General features: G+C 42.3%; 1 protein-coding gene across 1 annotated transcript in view; it reads left to right on the top strand.

Moving 5' to 3' along the window:
* Positions 1 to 20,633, top strand: part of LOC126249677 (organic cation transporter protein-like) — a 210,546-nt gene that overhangs the window by 102,761 nt on the left and 87,152 nt on the right. The window contains exon 7 of the mRNA XM_049951356.1: positions 11,178 to 11,346. Coding sequence (XP_049807313.1) covers positions 11,178 to 11,346 — 169 coding nt within the window. The remainder of the gene's footprint in view (positions 1 to 11,177; positions 11,347 to 20,633) is intronic.

Raw genomic sequence — 20,633 nt, 5'->3', positions numbered from 1 at the left:
AAGAAGGAGTCTAACAATGTTTTATAACTTTCCATCCCCGTCACTAATTCAGAGTACCTGTTGTCGAGTATCGCGAAAAATGTCGCGACCCGAAATTTCTCCCAAACCGTCAGAGGAACATCTTAAGGGCCCACTTCTTCATTAATATGAAGTTTGCCTTTCCTTGATCTTTTATATCCTCAAATATCAATCATAATCTCAATGGATTTATTTTTATAATAGTCGAATATGCCACGAATAGAGCTAATAAACCCTACAAGTGATTCATACGATTCATGCACTATTTCAGTATCAGTTACTGCGCTTTACAATTTCACATTTACATTATTAAATCTCTGGAATATGTGTCTTCAAACTGTTATCATGAACACTGTTTCTAGTCCACTGAGTTGATTCAGTAAAGCTGAAGCCTCGTTTCGCGCAAGTGGTTTCTCGCAGGTATTATTGGTAACATGTGTGAGGGCATTGATCACGTTCTCTACATTTTCATTTACACTTACACATGCTTCCTCTCTTGCTGACCAACGTGTGTTTGATAAACTTTTAACTGTTTAGTTCCCTGGTTTCATGAAAGAAGTTGATCCCAGTGTTGTGTAGAATCAAAGAAAAAATTATAAACATTTTGCACTAAACTTAAAAATGAAAATGCTTCCTGACAACAGCTTGCAGCACTAGCGCCAACTAAATTCAAATAATGTGCTACACAAGGCACACAATGCGTTTTCGGATTTCGTTCTTCAATGTGTGCCTGCAAACCGATGTAGCCTCCTGACACGTTGCTTGCATTGTCGTGTGACTGGCCCCTACAGTCGGTAATATCAATGAAATTTGTAGACAGGACCTTCAGTACGATCTCAACTAGGTTTTCAGACTTGTGTCCCGGGTTTGGTAAAAACAGAAGAAAACTTTCAACAGGCTGACCAGTGCCGTTCACATATCTTAATAAGAACGATAACTGATGAATATGTGAATGTACGCGCCGGCCGGGGTGGCCGAGCGGTTCTAGGCGCTACAGTCTGGAACCGCGCCTCCACTACGGTCGCAGGTTCGAATCCTGCCTCGGGCATGGATGTGTGTGATGTCCTTAGGTTAGTTAGGTTTAAGTAGTTCTAAGTTCTAGGGGATTGATGGCCTCAGAAGTTAAGTCCAATAGTGCTCAGAGCCATTTGAACCATTTTTGTGAATGTACGCAGTAGAATCTACTATTATAGTCAAGTATTTGGCCTGTTTAATATCACTTGCGATAATTCTTTTTACTCGTTCATAAATCAGCTCTATTCTACATCTACATGGATACTCTGAAAATCACATTCAAGTGCTTGGCAGAGGGTTCATCGAACCACCTTCACAATTCTCTATTATTCCAATCTCGTATAACGCGCGGAAAGAATGAACACCTATACCTTTCCGCATGAGCTCTGATTTCCCTTATTTTATCGTGGTGATCGTTCCTTCCTATGTAGGTCGTTGTCAACAAAATATTTTCGCATTCGGAGGAGAAAGTTGGTGATTGGGATTTCGTGAGAAGATTCCGTCGCGACGAAAAACGCCTTTCTTTTAATTTCCAGCCCAAATCCTGTATCATTTCTGTGACACTCTCTCCCATATTTCGCGATAATACAAAACGTGCTGTCTTTCTTTGAACTTTTTCGGTGTACTCCGTCAATCCTATCTGGTAAGGATCCCACACTGCGCAGCAGTATTCTAAAAGAGGACGGACAAGCGTAGTGTAGGCAGTCTCCTTAGTAGGTCTGTTACATTTTCTAAGTGTCCTGCCAATAAAACGCAGTCTTTGGTTAGCTTTCCCCACAACATTTTCTATGTGTTCCTTACAATTTAAGTTGTTCATCACTGCTTGTTTAAGGTAAATAACTTGTGTATCCCTGCCCCGGATTTCCATATCATTCCGTGTACTCTACGAGAAAAGGATGGAACACGGTTCGATCAGAGACATCATAAATTGACGGTTATGTAATGAATGGATTTTTTAACGTGTCCAGTTAGGAGAAGTCCACGACTTGTTATCTTCTTCACTACTGCAAACATCATTTTCAATACATTGCACCAGTACATTTTTTGTGTGCCAACATATGACTCGAAATGGTTTTCTACCGTTCCAAGTGATTTTTCTTCTTGTTAAAAGTGATGACTAAATATTTTTGTGTTCAAGTGAATTTTCATGATGTGATAAAATACTAGCAATATTTCTCCAATCTGAAATGCCAATAGCAGCAGTCGCGGTCTTACCTCCGAACAATTTACATGGTGCACAAAAAATTGCACCGGTGCTACAGTACACTAAGTAATCACGCAAAGTTGATTCACGATTTAAAAGTTACGATAAAATAAATTTTTGTTCAAATACCTGGTTTTAGCGCCTTTTGACCTTCGTGTGTTAGAAAAATTTAGTTATGCCACGGTGTGAAAGAATGTCGATTGTTGATTCATTAATACATTATTCCGCAGGATCATCACTAATGAGGCTGTTTCTTTTTGTAATATGTGATTCTACGCTTAGGTTTCTGTGAGACTCGAATTCAGGAACAATTTGTTTTTCTTCATTTGTAACTGTTGTTTCGTTCGCATTTACTTCTTTCACTACAGTTTTAGTGCTAGATCTATAATCAGTACTGCCTGACGAATCAGCAACATTTTTTGTGAAAAATTTGTCTACTCTGCCAAGCGTTTTTAGAGCATTAGCTTCTAGTTTTCGATTTTCATTTGCTAATTTTCGAAATGCAGCCCCACTTAATTTTTCGCCTTTGTTTTCGTCACTGTTATTCATGTTACAGACATTTACGAAATTTTCAACCAGTACCAACACAACAAAAAATAAGTTTGCGAATAAAAAGCATCCAGTTCAAAATCGTACCACATGGAACATGAGTACAAAGCATTTTACTTTAAACACGACAGTGATCAACTGACTAGACTTGATTACTTGACCGAACTGTGCTATGAAACAAAATCGTGAAGGCAAGAACGACAATGCAGAATAATTTAATTTCATTGTCGCCTCTTTCTCTATTCTCGACAGAAGTTAGACGCCGACAGCAGACTCGGAATAACAGCGTCTCAAAGACAAACACGATTCCAGACGGAAATTGAGTGTCTCATTTTCCATCAGTCACCAAGTAAACTAATAACATTTCAAATCTTGTATTGTCGATTATCATTCTTACGGCTTGTTTAAACCATCAAGCTATCTCACGATATCAACAATTTTTGTCATTTGTAAGTGCAGTTATTTTAAAACGTAAAATGTTGAAATTAATACAATGCTAAATATGCCGACATCTAAGGCTGCCGTCCCTAAGTCCGTGCCTCGTGAGCCTACGGTAGAACCTCGCTAATCCGTCTCCTACGGACTGGGTTCAAATGGTTCAAATGGCTCTGAGCACTATGGGACTTAACATCTATGGTCATCAGTCCCCTAGAACTTAGAACTACTTAAACCTAACTAACCTAAGGACATCACACAACACCCAGTCATCACGAGGCAGAGAAAATCCCTGACCCCGCCGGGAATCGAACCCGGGAACCCGGGCGCGGGAAGCGAGAACGCTACCGCACGACCACGAGCTGCGGACACGGACTGGGTGCAAGGTCGAAAAGCTAAAAAGTTCGGATTATCAGATGAACGCTTTTATGGACCCATAACATCCCAATACAGGAAAATATAGTTTTAATTTTCGACTGGAAATACTGTCTGAAATATTGTTCCATGTTACAGGAGTAACAAAACGAAATGAAAACGTTCACACATCAGAAAGTCTTACATGAAAATGTAATGTACAGTAGTGCCTGTACTGTAAAATACGGCTGTATCGTACGGTAAGATATTGGTACTTTGGTACTTCGAGTAAAAGTTTTACATCTGTAATTACCTTATTACAGAACAGCGTTGACGCAGAACTGATCTAAACTTACTTGTTTAACTCATGAGCTATCACAAGGTAAGAAAAGTTCTGTTCCTAAATAGGTCAAAAAAGTATAACGTTCTTATCCTTAGCAGACGACAGTCTTGATTTTGCCGCGATGTTCCATCATTTCCTAATCCATAAAACGTCTATATGGGTAGACGTAGAGCTTTCTTCAACGTGCCGGGAGGGCCATATTAAGTGCATTTATAGCATCTGAATGTGATACTCAAAGGGTAGGTTCATTTTCTTTGTTGTCGTCGTCGTCACCCTTCACGTTCTCATCGGTTTCTCGAGCTACAGCGTGAAGGAGTTGGTCGTCAGTTAATTCTGCTTCCATTGCGCAGTCAATGTCAGCCGTATTGATCCACTCACGTTACTGGGTTCAACGTCCGGTTTTAAAGACAGCGTCACATGTTTACGTATAGTTGATGCCATAATTTAGTTTTGCACACTTTAATATGTCGGAAGAACACTAATTTGTAAAACAAATGAGTGCACAATAGCACTTATTGATCGAGTTAATTGGAAATTTGTGGTAAGGTCTATGGGACCAAACTGCTGAGGTCATCGGTCCCTAGGCTTACGCACTACTTAATCTAACTTAAACTAACGTACGCTAAGGACAACACAGACCCATGCCCGAGGGAGGACTCGAACTTCCGACGGGGGAAGCCGCGTGGACCGTGACTGGACGCCCTAGACCGCGCGGCTATCCCGCGCGGCTTGATTGAATTACAAACAAGTTAGTTTATACTAAACCTGATGGAACTATCGCAGCGAGCAACTGTCAACTGCCAGCTGACCCATAAGGTAGACGGTGAGTCATCGATAACTCCAGGCCAGACTGGTTCAAAATGGTTCAAATGGCTCTGAGCACTATGGGACTCAACATCTTAGGTCATAAGTCCCCTAGAACTTAGAACTACTTAAACCTAACTAACCTAAGGACATCACACACACCCATGCCCGAGGCAGGATTCGAACCTGCGACCGTAGCAGCCCCGCGGTTCCGGACTGCAGCGCCAGAACCGCACGGCCACCGCGGCCGGCGAGGCCAGACTGTAACAGCGGCCTGTTTATATAAACAAACACCGGAAATGGGATGGTCGAACTAAGCGGAGAGTCGGACCATCCGGATTATCGAGGTGCTACTGTTTATGTAAATCCGCCGCTACAGACCGACTATATCTTACCAGCATTTCCTGTCCAGTCCTCTCATATTAAAAGACAAAATAACTTCACTGAGCTTGTGTTTATGTAGTGGAGTTAATTTCAGTTTATTAAGCAAGATTTTATTTGCAGTTGTTAAAAGAGCTATTATACAAAAACATCTATAGCTGGAGCTGTCAACTGTCTACCACACTGAAATTCCCTCGCTAGGTATTCTACAATGCCGATTTCGTTGCCTCCACAATCGATGGCTGGAGTACTCTTTGCAGCTTGACGATATCTAGTGCATTACTCCTGCCTCAGCTTTCCCAACATCTGAAAGCCCCAGACGCTTAAACTGTCTCTCTCTTTAACAGGAGTATCTCAGCTAGATGTTACAGAAGTTCAGATATTTCAAGTCAAGCAATACATTACAGGAGATTACTGTTCTAGATTTAAACATGATCAGTCCCATTCCATCAGATATATTAACAGCGAACTTGCAGGATATACTGTGGAAGTGTGGTACGTGGCTCCAACCAGTGCAGCTCACTATACAAGTGCCAGCATTTCCTGAATGGAAGAGATTTATGCGATTTACGAGTAACACAATTAGTGCTGATAGAAGTGCAGTAAGTTTCTGGTCATTCATTAATTCACCACCAAGTGACTACAATATGGTTACAAAGATTTACAGTATGCTATGAACGACAGGCAGCAGCAAAATACCACATTCACCAGTCCAATCTCTTTCCTACAACACGACGTAGATCACGAACAGCCGCGCGGGGTTAGCCGAGCGGTCTTAAGCGCTGCAGTCATGGACTGTGCGGCTGATCCCGGAGGAGGTTCGAGTCCTCCCTCGGGCATGGGTGATGACCTTAGCAGTTAAGTCCCATAAGATTTCACACACATTTGAAAATTTATTTTTGATCACGAACAGCATCACACTTAAAAATTAAGCAATTCTCGGCTATTGTTTACAGGAACTTATTTTACATAAAAACTCATTTAACAACTGCAAATAAATACTCACTTAATACAGTTAAAATAATTGTACTTATAAACACGAGTTCTGTAAAGTTACGTTATCTAGTTACATAGCCGGCCGCGGTGGTCGTGCGGTTCTAGGCGCTTCAGTACGGAACCGCGCGGCTGGTTGGCTCTGAGCACTATGGGACTTAACATCTGTGGTCATCAGTCCCCTAGAACTTAGAACTACTTAAACCTAACTAACCTAAGGACATCACACACATCCATGCCCGAGGCAGGATTCGAACCTGCGACCGTAGCAGCCGCGCGGGCCGGCCGCGGTGGTCTAGCGGTTCTAGGCGGGCAGTCCGGAACCGCGGGACTGCTACGGTCGCAGGTTCGAATCCTGCCTCGGGCATGTATGTGTGTGATGGCCTTAGGTTAGTTTGGTTTAAGTAGTTCTAAGTTCTAGGGAACTGATGACCTCCGATGTTAAGTCCCATAATGCTCAGAGCCATTTTTTTTCTAGTTACATAAAAGTACGAGATAAGAAATGCAGAAGAGATAAATTCTGTCTGTAAACTGAAAATCGAGTATGGCTCGCGGTGGAGGAAGTCGCCTGTCCCGGAAGAAAGCTACAACTGCTGTGCAGGATGACAAATAATCTGTTTGCTCTGCAGCGGTGTACAACAGTATGCAGAGATTTACGTATAAAACGCCCATGTGCTTTTCTTGCGTTTGTCATATTAGCAACTCATATCTGTATTCAATGTAATGTTAACACACCGTGGGAAATAAACACCCCCCACCCCACCCCCCACCCCCGGGAGTGTCTGCACACTGCGTCGCCAGTGATTCATAAGGCGAACTGCGGAAGGGTCGGTATAATTTTGTGAAACACCCTTCAGTTGCTTTTTGAGACGTTGTGTGGTACAGTGAATGGGAAATGGTCTGCTCGCTCTTCATTTTGCAGATCTATGGGGCAGGTAGATGCATCACCTCGTTCCGTCACATTTCTAACATTCATTAACACATTTCCACCCCGTTACACTGTAGAACAGATTCTATCCATTAATACGGTTTCACTGCACTTAGATGTGGTACAAACACTTAATATTTGTTCTTAACCCACGGTACGTAACAACATACTTTACTTTTATACCATTAATACACTGCTTTTACAATCTGCGATTTTCCATCCCTTGCAGTGTGTTCTAGAGAAGAAATGGGTAGGGCCAGATTTACAGGAAATTTAATATAGTTTAATTTGATAGCTGGAAAAATTTTCGTTGGAAGATGCGGTTCTCGAGACAGTCAAGAAAAACACAAAAAGTGACCTTAAACGCCCCCCTCCCCCCACCCCAACACTCACACTGGATATGATTTTTAATAGGCTGGTCATGACGACTGTAGAAAAATTTGCAGCTACACAAATTTTTTTACCCCAGTCGACATATTTTTGGCTTCGTTAATTAGGATACACGTAGAGAAGGACAGTGTGAGATGGAAAACAGTAGCACGTGCACGCCACCTGCTCTGCAGTCTTTCGCACACGATTTTAAATAAACTGTTTGGCGAAAAAAATTGATTCTTTTGTTGCTTATATTCCCACATATCAGCTTCATGGAGAACTGCCTACGTTTTCGTTAACAGTCATAGTTATTGTGATATTTCCAAATTATATTGGCCACTGCACAAAATTCGAGTAATTTGCGATGGAAAATAGAAGTCGCTAAGAATTTATGATTGATTCATGTTAGGCGATGTATTGCTGCATACGAAATGTAACTAACATATTGAATTTTTCTTTAGACGAGGTTTATATCTATCTCCATTGTCGAGAAAATGGATTTTATATATTGTACTCATTTCACTCCATGTGTGCTACAATAGCATAGTAGTGAATTATTCGTAATAACAATCATATTCCATAAACAACTGAAGACACTGAAATAGATTTTTGGTAAGTAATGACACACAAAGAGAAAAATTCTTTGCCATATAGTGAAGATGCGAAACTTCCATATATGTGTAGATAAAAGTAATTAAGGATTTATCAGTGCAATAATGCAATTCTTAAGGGCCATTGATAGCTGATGACAGGAGAAATTTGCAACAATCTAAGTGAACAATTTCGATGTGCTCATTTTCTAATAATGAGCTTCTTACAAGTTATTGACATGTCATGTCCTCAACTGCTTTTTTAAAGAAAGAATATGATCGGGAATCTGTTAAATTGCAACTGACCAGGACAGGGGCCAAATTTTTCACAGAAAACCCTTCAGATTATATGCGACTTGTTACTTAATTTCAAAGCATCACAATAACTGTCATCGATATCAAAAAATAGCCATTTCACCATCCAGAATGGAAACTACAAGATATCAAAAAGTCAAATTTATGTGCCATTTAGTTTCCTATAAATCTAATGAGAAGTATATTTAGTGAAGAAAATGTGGAAAATTGAATGAAGTGGTTTTCAATTTTCTCAAGACAAAGCAAAACCTTCACCGAAAAACTAACTGCACAAGCTGATGCAGCTATGCTTCATTTACAAACAAGATTTCTTTCAACAAGGAAATCGGAAAACTCATTTTTCTCATATAGTACTATCATCGCAGGCCTTATCCGCTTCATGGGAAATCACTCGTTAATGTGTGTGCTGTGAACATCACTAGATTCTTAACTTTTTTTCAAATTATAGTCCAAAAAATAATATTTTCTATTACTGAAAAACATCCTATAATGAATGACATTCATAGAAAGCTCAAAATTTTTTAAAGTGCCAATAATAATATCCAGAGTATACTCGTTCATTGAACTTCGACTAAAATATCCTGTAACTTGGAACCATTTTTTAGTTTCTGTGTAACTGTGAAGTCTAACCATGTATTTCACAACGGTTTCTTGAGAACATAAATCTTGGATAAGTTGGCTGGAGCACAGTGGATGTATTTATCTGGTACCGCAGGCGAGCACTTGTCGCTCAATTGACGAACTGTCGTCATTTTCAGTCTCTAATGAAGTAACATCACATTCGTCTGCACTTTCTGAGCCGCTAAATGTAATGTAAAACACAGAATCACTATAGTAATTCGTTTTTGAAAGCATTGCCTAAACAACAATATAGGAAAGAGTCTGAAAGCACGCGTTTGGTGTCGACTATCCAAAGCTGCACACAGTAATGACGATATCTAGTTTCAACCACATAAACCAAAACACGGCAGCCAGGCTACAAAATTAGTACCAAATGCTCTCTAGCGGGAGAACACATAACTGTCAATACTTAAACGGATATCAGCGGGTTTTATTTTTTCGAAGGTCAAAAAAATGGTTCAAATGGCTCTGAGCACTATGGGACTCAACTGCTGTGGTCATAAGTCCCCTAGAACTTAGAACTACTTAAACCTAACTAACCTAAGGACAGCACACAACACCCAGCCATCACGAGGCAGAGAAAATCCCTGACCCCGCCGGGAATCGAACCCGGGAACCCGGGCGTGGGATTTCGAAGGTCAATTTTTAAGTTGTCCGAGTATACGGGGGATTTTAAGTTGCTTTCAAAATAATGAAACGAGGTAAGTCGTGGCTTCGTGTTAAGGGGCTAGCACTGCGATGACCACCGCCGCAAGATGCATCAGAGAAGCCGCAACTTTAAGCGGCATTCCAAGGTGCAGCTACCACCCGTTTGAAAAACATCACTCGATTTAAACAGTTCTAGATGCACTGACTGTCATTAATTACATCACTGTGGAAAATGTTCAAGATGTTTCCTGAGAATTTAAATTCCGTAATAAACTACACAGAAGGCCCAAAGAAACTGGTACATCTGCCTAATATCGTACAGGGAACAGCGAGCACGGAGAAACGCCACAACACGACGTGGCATGGACTAAACTAATGTCTCAAGTAGTGTTGGAGGTAATTGACACCATAATCCTGCAGGGTTGTCCATAAATCCGTAAGAGTACGAGGGGGTGGAGATCTCTTCTGAACAGCACGTTGCAAGGCATTCCAGATATGCTCAATAATGTTCATTTCTGGGGTGTATGGTGGCCAGTGAAAGTGTTTAAACACTGGAAAGTGCTCCTCGAGCCACTCTCTAGCAATTCTCGTCGTGTGGGGTGTCGCATTGTCCTGCTGGAACTGCCCAAGGTCGTCGGCATGCACATTGGACATGAATGGATGCAGGTGATCAGACAGGATGCTCACGTTTGTGTCACCTGTCAGAGCCATATCTAGTCGTATCAGGGGTCCCATATCACTCCAACTGCACACGCCCCACACCATTGCAGAGCCTTCACCAGTATGAACAGTCCCCTTCTGACATGGAAGGACCACGGATTCATGAGTTTGTCTCCATAACCGTACACGTCCATCTGCTCGATACAATTTGAAACGAGGCTCGTCCGACCAGGCAACGTGTTTCCAGTCATCAACAGTCTAATGTCGGTGTTCACGGGCCCAGGCGAGTCGTAAAACTTTGTATCGTGCAGTCATCAAAGGTACACGAGTGGGCCTTTGGCTCCGAAAGCCCATACCGATGATGTTTCGTTGAATGGTTCGCACGCTGACACTTGTTGATTGTCCAGCATTGAAATCAGCAGCAGTTTGTGGAAGGGTTGCATTTCTGTCACGTTGAACGATTCGTCGTTGGTCCCGTCCTTGAAGGATCTTTTTCCAGCCGCAGCGATGTCGGAGATTTGATATTTTACCGGATTCCTGATACGATGCACTCGTGAAATGATATTACGGGAAAATCCTCACTTCATCGCTACCTCGGAGATGCTGTGTCCCATCGCTCGTGCGCCGACTATATCACCCCGTTCAAACTCACTTAAATCTTGATAACCTACCATCGTAGCAGCACTGACCTATCTAACAACTGCGCCAGACACTTGTCTGATATTCGCATTGCAGTCCGCAGCGCCGTATTGTGCCTGTTTACATATCTCTATATTTGAATATGCATGCCTATACCAGTTCCTTTGGCGCTTCAGTGTATTTCAGTCTTCCTTTCTGGGCGGCTCTGCTCTAGAGGTTTTTAACTAGAAGCCGCGCCTGTGGCAGATGCTCTAAGTTCATCCGAATTATTTCTGACTGTGTGGTTTTTGTACAATGCATTGATTTCAGCAATGGAGATCTCGGGAGACAGACACCGGACGACGGTGTCGGTGCTGTACCAGCTGCCGTTCACCGTGGGCCTGTGCATCATGGCAGCCGCCGCCTACATGCTGCGCGACTGGCGTCACTTCCACCTCTCCTTATCGGCGCTCTCTGCGCTCTTCCTCTCCTACGCGTGGTATGCACTATCTCATCATTTACCTATAACTGTTGCACTGAGTATGCATGTTCCTACAATTCAGTCTGCTTGGTACATGACAACAAACGCCTAAGCAAATTACCGAGCGAGGTGGCGCAGTGGTTAGACACTGGACTCGCATTCGGGAGGACGACGGTTCAATCCCGCGTCCGGCCATCCTGATTTAGGTTTTCCGTGATTTCCCTAAATCATTCCAGGCAAATGCCGGGATGGTTCCTCTGAAAGGGCACGGCCGACTTCCTTCCCCATCCTTCCCTAATCCGATGAGACCGATGACCACCCTGTCTGGTCTCCTTCCCCAACCAACCAACCAACCTAAGCAAATTGCACAATAAAATAAACACCACTAGGGAGAATTACGCTAAAACTGTGTAACACCGACCCCAGCTTTCATAATTACCTCAGTTCGGAAAGGAAGGAACTCCACAAGTTTCCTTGGGTATGCCATATCTAGCTGAAGACACTCATTAACGATTAGACCTCGTAGAGCTACTAAGTTGCTTGGTTATTGACTGCTGTTACACCAGCTGTTTCAAATAGTGCAAAACTCTTTCTGTGAGATTAAGATCCTTTGATTTAGCTGTCCATCCAACGTGTGATAGGATGCCAGGGTGTTCATTAAACCGGGAATGTATGCATGCAGCCGTCTGGGTATGGCTGTTGTTACATTACTGGCCATTAAAATTGCTACACCACGAAGATGACGTGCTACAGACGCGAAAATTAACCGACAGGAAGAAGATGATGTGATATGCAAATCATTAGCTGTTCAGAGCATTCACACAAGATTGGCGTCAGTGGCGACACCTACAACGTGCTGAAATGAGGAAAGTTTCCAACCGATTTCTCATACACAAACAGCAGTTGACCGGCGTTGCCTAGTGAAACGTTGTTGTGATGCCTCATGTAAGGAGCAGAAATACGTACCATCACGTTTCCGATACCCCATTTACATGGTGCTCCGAAAACCGGATCCCGTAAACCGATTTCCCAATACCGCTTCTGGGTGGTAATGTAAGCACTTCAAAATCGATTCTGACAATCAGTTTCTAGATGCCCGTTTTCCAATTCCGCTATCGATTTTCGCTACCATGTAAACGCAATCGGTGTTGAAACTTGTGCTTGGTTTGTCAAGTTACGTCTTGTTTTCAGATATTCGGTTCATATGGAATTACTGTGCAGTGAAGGAAAAGCAGAAATATTAGACTGTGCATGAAGCTGTTGCCTTTAACATTTAAGAGAGGAGAAATAACGATTGTCTTGGGCTGAATCATAAACTGGATCAGCTGTTTTCCAGCTGCCATATTTAACTGGGATAGCAAATCCGCTTCAGGCCTTAACATGTAAACACGACAGCGAAAAACTGTTTCAGAAATTCGGTTTTCGGCTTCCGGAAGGTGTGTCGCATGTAAACGTAGTGTCTGTAAGATTACAGATATAGTTACTCTTTGAGTATCGATATTTGTACCTTACACATAGCGGCCAAGCGCAGCAATACTGCCTTACTTGAACTGTGCCTTATACTAGAGACAATGGACCTTTCAGTTCATTGTCTACTTTAGAATTCTTTTCATTATTTATTAGAACTGAGTGTGCAGATAGTCCTCCCCCGGTAGCTGGGTGGTCAGCGCGATAGAATGTTAATCCTAAGGGCCCGGGTTCGATTCCCCGTTGGGTCGGAGAGTTTCTCCACTCAGGGACTGGGTGTTGTCCTAATCATTATCATTTCCTCCCCATCGACGCGCAAGTCGCTGAAGTGGCGTCAAATCAAAAGACTTTCACCCGGCGAACGGTCTACCCGACGGGAGGCCCTGGTCACACGACATTTACATTTAGTGTGAAGATTTTTAATGGCAGCTGTGGTGATTTTGATAGGGCATATACCAGTAGGCACATGTTCCATTTTTAGTCTTCAGGTGCATGTTCCTTGCGAATAGAATGTCCACAGTCAACTGTGCAGCATAAACATCGGTCCGATCGCCGTGGTTATATCAACACAACTGGTTTTAGAGAGAAACTTGCTCGTGATAGATACGAATAATCGAGTACGCATCTTTCAACTCATCATGAAGATGTTAAAATCAACATTCTGGTTCTTGTTCATGATAACCAGAATAGAGGGTCCAAGTCATAATACAATTAACACTTCCAGAACATCAACGGAAAAGAGGGAAAATAGCGATTTGCCGGACAACGCTTCATACCTTCAGTTAGCTACTGTCCACTTTGTCTGCTGTTTGACCCACCGATGAAGTGTGGATTTATGTGTCACTGGAAACTTGGAAACTGACTGAGTTGGAACTGCGCTCACTGACAATAGCAACTCCTGTCAGGTTTGAAATCTATTCTCACTGGCAATGTCTCTGTCGGTTAGGGTCTTTTTACAGCCACTGTTCTTACTCCAGGGACGTATTTTTTCTTTGTTGAGGGGGGATCAGTTCTGTGAAGCACAAGATGTTCATTCAGGTCAGTATCCAAAAGTATTAGCAGCTGAGCAGTTGTAAACTGTTTTAACATTTAGACTTGGAACAAAAATTGTATCTACTGAAAATCCTGATACAAATAAATGGAAATGAAGGCGCTGCAGTGGAAAATTGCGGTGCTTATTGATGACGATGTAAATCGCTGCGCTGTAGACCACATGTTATGTGACAGTCCATTTTTCTTTCTCGGCATAATTATCCATACATTGTTTAATATTTCAAAATGATCAGCATCGCTTAAGTTACCTCTGTCAACAAATGAAAAAACGTATTTTTTTCTGGTGGAGTTGTAAATGGAGAAACGTTAACACAATCGTACCATCCTCTGAACTGATTATAACAGGCTGAGAACAAGAAGTGAAACTAGAACTATTTTCCTGTGTTTTGAACAGCTTCACCCCTTTCTTTAAGGTCTTCATTGGGTGACTCCAGTTTTGCTACTTCAATTTGAAAAAAAAAAAAGTTTAATTTGTGCCTGCCAAGTTCCTTTTTGAGCTGTTGACTCCATGGTAGTTCCCGAAAAGAGTCAATGAACATGTGAAGCGTTCGGCGTTGAAATATTATGGCATTATAGAGCTAAAATAATCATAGGTGTTGTGTGTTAAGGAAAAAGAATGAAAGTAGTCAAGTAAGGTGATTTTCTAGAACGTGTGTTGACTAATGCGTAATCTGAAAAGTGAGAAATTACGTAGAATGAAATGTTTGAAAATTCTACAGACTGACATTGGTAGGCCTCTAGAATAGAGGTTCCCAGACTTTTTGCCACCAAATACCACACGACATTTTTAGAAATTTGGGTTTACCACTAGCTATTTCACTGTGAGGGAGTGTGGGTGCGAAAAGTAGATGACTGACTCAGGGATGAGAAACGGTACAGGAGTAATAATTTTCACCGTCTTGCTCAGTGCTGACAACACACATACGGTTTTAGCGTCTCGCCGATCAACTATTGTGTGTGGTAGAAATGCGATACACTAAAGTACCAAGGTTTCGTGGAAGCACTTTTTTACAGAGTCGTTTATGTTCGCATGTGGTACTTATTTGTGGCAAATAATCTGAAACTGTATTAAACCGGTTCTGATAGAAATGTTCAATGAGTAATAGATGAATAACATTTAAAACATATGTTAAACTCTTACATCACTAATAACATATACCATTTATGCAAGAGACTAATAAACTGGACAACGAGTATAGTGAAAAGAAGAGGCGAATCAATCTTCGACATCAAATCAGACTTCTGAAACAGTAATTAGACAGTTTTCAAACTTCGATTCTGGCGAAAGAACAGCTACATGTTTCAGTTGGAAGCATGTTGCTGTTACTCTTTAATCAGAGCTTGAAAGTCTGGCTCTACTGAACTCAGCTTTACTGCCAAGTCTTCTTCAGCATTAACGCTTTTTCTGTATTTATTTTTAATGTACAAAAACCCAGAAAACGCACATTCACACATTTACGTAATAACAAATGGGACCAAAATTCATATTACTTGTTTCAAAAGAGAAGGATACTGTATTCGGTTTTTGTTCTCATCCAAACATAAAGCAGACTTTTCTTTTGAAAATACCTTCCATTGAGCTCTCGCTAGTCACATAGATGAAAGTTTCTTTCGTGATTACTTCTTCCAGTACTTTTTGTAATTACTTTGAAGGACCTCTAAATGTGTAATAATGGCTGGCACTAAATCTTCCATGGGAGCTTGTTCATTGTCTTCCAAAAATGATGTAAGAGTACATAATGTGAAAATGTTATTGTTGAGCACTTGCGAACCAAAAAGAGTCAACTTCCCATGGAAAGACGATATTTTGTTATTTGGCAAAGTGGTACAAAGGGGGTGCGGCCCCACCTTGCATTTTTGCTAAATTTATTCAAGATGGCGGCCATAGATGTGGTAAGATCGTATTGACGTCATGGCGGGAAGTTCAAATTTTGGTGGGAAAATTGGTCAATTGGGCTACCTCCACAAACCCAACTCCATCCCCCTTCCCTTTCCCTCTCCACTCTCCGCCACGCGGTAGCCGCAGTCCGCAGCTCGTGGTCGTGCGGTAACCTTCCCGCGCCCAGGTTCCAGGGTTCGATTCCCGGCGGGGTCAGGGATTTTCTCTGCCTCGTGATGACTGGTTGTTGTGTGATGTCCTTAGGTTAGTTAAGTTTAAGTAGTTCTAAGTTCTGGGTGACTGATGACCATAGATGTTAAGTCCCATAGTGCTCAGAGCCATTTGAACCATTTTTTTGGTAGCCGCAGGGGTGACTGCACGTTAAGTACTTCCTGCTGCGTTGTAAATACCTGCAACCTTCCTCCTTCCCATCCCCATCGCACGGATATCCTTTCTTGTTGAAAACAAACTGCTTTGGGAGTTATTAAATTTGGTGTTTAAGCGGTGTGTGGAATATTGTTCAAATGGTTCAAATGGCTCTGAGCACTATGGGACTTAACATCGGAGGTCATCAGTCCCCTAGAACTTAGAACTCCTTAAACCTAAATAACCTAAGGACATCACACACATCCATGCCCGAGGCAGGATTCGAACCTGCGACCGTAGCGGTCGCGCGGTTCCAAACTGTAGCGCCTAGAACTGCTCGGCCACCCCGGCCGGCGTGGAATATTGTCACATACATAACTTGAAGGTATCACAGGAACTAAATGTACCACTGCACAAAGAGAGAGTGCTTTGCAGAAGACGCAAGAATAGTTAAACAATTTGCGATGTAATTACGCGTTTTATTCTGAGGAATACCACCGCCACACTTGAACATGGACTCTAAAGAAAGATCGTCGCACAGTTGTGTAACCGTCCCTGAGACAATTTGGGCGCTTTTGTGGGAAATGCCACATTCTACCCTTGACTTTGAGCACAAGCTGCTGCAGGAGTTACTAAATCCAATTGTATATGTCTCTAAATACACTTTCAAAAAGGTCACTGCACATTAGTTTGCCCAAAGTTTTGCGATGTATACCGCCACACTTGAACATAGGCTCTAAAAGGATCATGGCACACTTATGAAAACTCCCAGAGACATTTTGTGCGCTTTTGTGGTAAATACCACAGCCTTCTCTTGTCTTTGAGCTTGGACTGCTTCAGGAATAATTAAATCCAATTGAATAAGTCTCTAAATACACTTTCACCAAGATCGCTGCACAGTAATTTGTCTCAATTTTCGCGGTATATACCGCCACGCTTAAACACGGATTCTAAAATGATCGTGGCACACATGTGAAATCTCTCTGAGACACGTCAACGCTTTTGTGGGAAATAAGTCACGAAATCGATATCAGCTTCAACACCCGATTTTACATGCCAAAACGACGATACTTGGAAGTCGAAATAATAAAGGGTCGAACACGCGATCCATTCCGTTGTTACATATTACATTGGTTCAAATGGCTCTGAGCACTATGGGACTTAACATCTATGGTCATCAGTCCCCTAGAACTTAGAACTACTTAAACCTAACTAACCTAAGGACAGCACACAACACCCAGTCATCACGAGGTTACATATTACATTCCCACAGCTGGTAATACAACGCTGTTTAGCTAAGGACGCTTTATAAAAATCTATAAGGTGGCTGCTGATGACTTTGGGGTCACGCCTGGGATTGTGATTCGACATATTGTTCTACATTTGATGTCAACCACATTAAACATTCTGTTTTCTGTATGCCTTGTGTCACGGACGCCTCTGGAAGGAAGCAGTGTAGCTTCATGTCTGCTGCCAGCTTCACGTGGTGTGAGCGGTATTTCCCGCAGGACAGGGAGTGTGCCCTGAATTAGCGAATGCCCGAGCGCCCAGGCCGTGCTGGTGTGGTGAGGCTTGGCAGCCGACGCGGGCTGCAGCCTGGTAGATGGCAGGACGCGATGTGTCCTTAGCTAACGAGCCTTATATTACCAGCTGCGGGACTGCAATATACGACTAGAGAATGAATCGAGCGTTTGATCGTGTGCAGGACTTATTACATGTTTTAAACCCTAATGTACAGTATTTATAATGTACTTCGCATGTTTTTTTAACAACATTCTACTGTATGTTTATTGAGGTGATAATGCTACATGCAAGTTGACAGTTGTCTTTGATGCTTTCCTAAAAAAGGGAGCCATCTGCCTCTAAACTGACTTGAGCCGCGTTAAAGGACAGCAGAAAGTGGTGGAGTTATGATGAGGTATGATTCAATGGTAGATTGATGATGTATTCTAGAGAGAGGGAGCTGTTTCTGCAGATCATTTAACCATTTTTCCCGTTGTTCTCTCGAAGTGAATCAGTTGTGTTGCATAACCTGTGTTCGACTCGTATACGACTGCGTGTTTTGTGTGTGACTTAGAGCACCATGTATCTGTGATCATTAACAGCAAACCACACGGTCATCAAAGGACTTCAAACTCATGTGTGATGATGATGAAACATGTCTATCCTGTTTCGGCACCCTCCTCTAGATGAACGAAGATTTATGCGACGTAGCCGGCCTGAGTGGCCGTGCGGTTCTAGGCGCTACAGTCTGGAGCCGAACGACCGCTACGGTCGCAGGTTCGAATCCTGCCTCGGTCATGGATGTGTGTGATGTCCTTAGGTTAGTTAAGTTTAATTAGTTCTAAGTTCTAGGCGACTGATGACCTCAGAAGTTAAGTCGCATAGTGCTCAGAGCCATTTGAACCATTTATGCGACGTACTCCATTCCCCCGCCGCATCTTGGGCATAAAATAGAGTCTTCAGTTTTGTAACTATGGTGATTCTGAGTTAGTGACAGGCGTTTGTGAGGTACTGCAATCCCTATGCATACATCTGCTTGACAGATGTCCTGTTTACGGAGTTAGTGGCAACATTAGTGTAATTTCACATGTCAAACACCGCTGATAAGCGTTCGTCTATTTCCTTGTAAGAGGCATTCTCCGTTACTAACGATCATTTTATAGGACTGACGCGAGCGTAGTATAATTTATGAACCATGATCGGATGTGAACAGTGCTATGCACCTCCGGGAAACTACATTGCGCGTGTATCACAAAGACTCTAAGTAGTTTTATCTTCGTAAAATATGTCACCGTAGTGAGTGCGATATAAAACTTGCAGGGTGGGTGTATGTCAGATGTTGGACATTTATGGCCTGCATTAGAGTTCATGTGTTTGTGTTCCACGCTCTATTCTCTGTTCCCAATACCTTCTTGGTACTGACCCCAGACAATAGAACAATACTTTAGAATTAACAGTGCAGTTGATTTACGTAAAATGCTTCAAACTCCGCCCATCTGGAGCTCCATCAAGCATAAAACCACATGTTTCCTTCATAACCATCTGTTATATCATAACAACACTTTCATATATACTGTACATCGATAAGGAGTGCTAACCACCTAGACATGCGCGCATCTGGAGAGATTTTGAGCACTTGGATAGCTGTCGTAAGTAAGATTGGTGAGGAACAAACACTCTTCAATGAACAGCAGTTACGAAATCGGCTTGCTCTGTTCCTTCACAAGATATGGCATGTATCGGTCTACTTCTGGTCAGCTGCGAATTAAATCGCTGACAGTGATGCAGGGAAGGTTGGTCACAACAATGCGAGCAGATCTTTCAGTCTCTAACGTTATCCAAAGGATGCGAGAATGCCCTGTGCCTCCCATCCACATAGGGAAAGATGGGCAATAGTAATCATAAATTACACACTACGATCAGAGTACTAGAAATATGTAGATCGGTATAAGACGCTGTCTGGCATACTTTGGTATATATGTATGTTCGAGAATTAACAATGAATGAACGTAGTGCGCAGTCATCTGCCTACATTTGCAGTGGTACTCACAAAATAGCGGAGTAGTGGTACAGCGATGATGCAGAAATTGGGTAGCATGTTGCTGTGTCATTGATCGGCGATGAAATTACGGAAATAAACTGGTGAAATTGCTTGTTTGAGATGGAGAGTGTTGGTGATCACGTACATGACTGCAGTATGAGGAATCAATCGATATGGAACACCATGCCATCTGCTACCTCGTCACTGTGAAAGATGAGTTTAAACGTAAAGGTTGTCAGTCACCTTCGGATAGCTGTCTGGAAACGCTCCACGATGCTGCGAAACTCTTCCAGTTTCCGTATGTTGTGACTGTCTTTCATTTCAATCACCATCCTGTGTGTTGTGAGAGCAGCAACATAATTTATACCGTGCGATGTCCAGTCAGTGGATCTAAACATGTTAATGTCAGTTTAGAACCTGACACAGACCTCGATGTCATGGTGGAAAAAACAAAACGTATAGCGGTGTACAAAGCTTGGATGTGTTACAGCAGAAAAAAACAATGCATCAAACAACACCGCAGGAACCCTCTCTTGCGACTGGGGGTCTGTGGGATATAGTCCTCCTACAGTACAGGCGACGAAACTTTACTGTGGTCTAATGTTACTTAAATATCAATAAACTATCGATTAATCGAGTTGTAGTCTGATTTAACTATCGATAGTTCAAAAAATGATGGTTCAAATGGCTCTGAGCACTATGGGACTCAACTGCTGTGGTCATCAGTCCCCTAGAACTTAGAACTACTTAAACCTAACTAACCTAAGGACATCACACACATCCATGCCCGAGGCAGGATTCGAACCTGCGACCGTAGCAGAACTATCGATAGTCAAATCGTTTATATGTAATTCTTTTTTAACTGGCACCCCAAAAATTGTCGGAACGTATTACGTCCATTGTGTGTGTAGTGAAGAGGAAAAGTAGATTGCATGGAGGTATTTAAACAACATCAAATATGGTAGCGCCTCAACCAGTCTACGCTGTTTATAAATG

Source organism: Schistocerca nitens, chromosome 3 (assembly GCF_023898315.1).
Source record: "Schistocerca nitens isolate TAMUIC-IGC-003100 chromosome 3, iqSchNite1.1, whole genome shotgun sequence".
Taxonomy (NCBI): Eukaryota; Metazoa; Arthropoda; class Insecta; order Orthoptera; family Acrididae; genus Schistocerca; species Schistocerca nitens.
The sequence above is the reverse complement of the archived record's forward strand: the minus strand, read 5'-3'. Positions and strand labels throughout refer to the sequence as shown.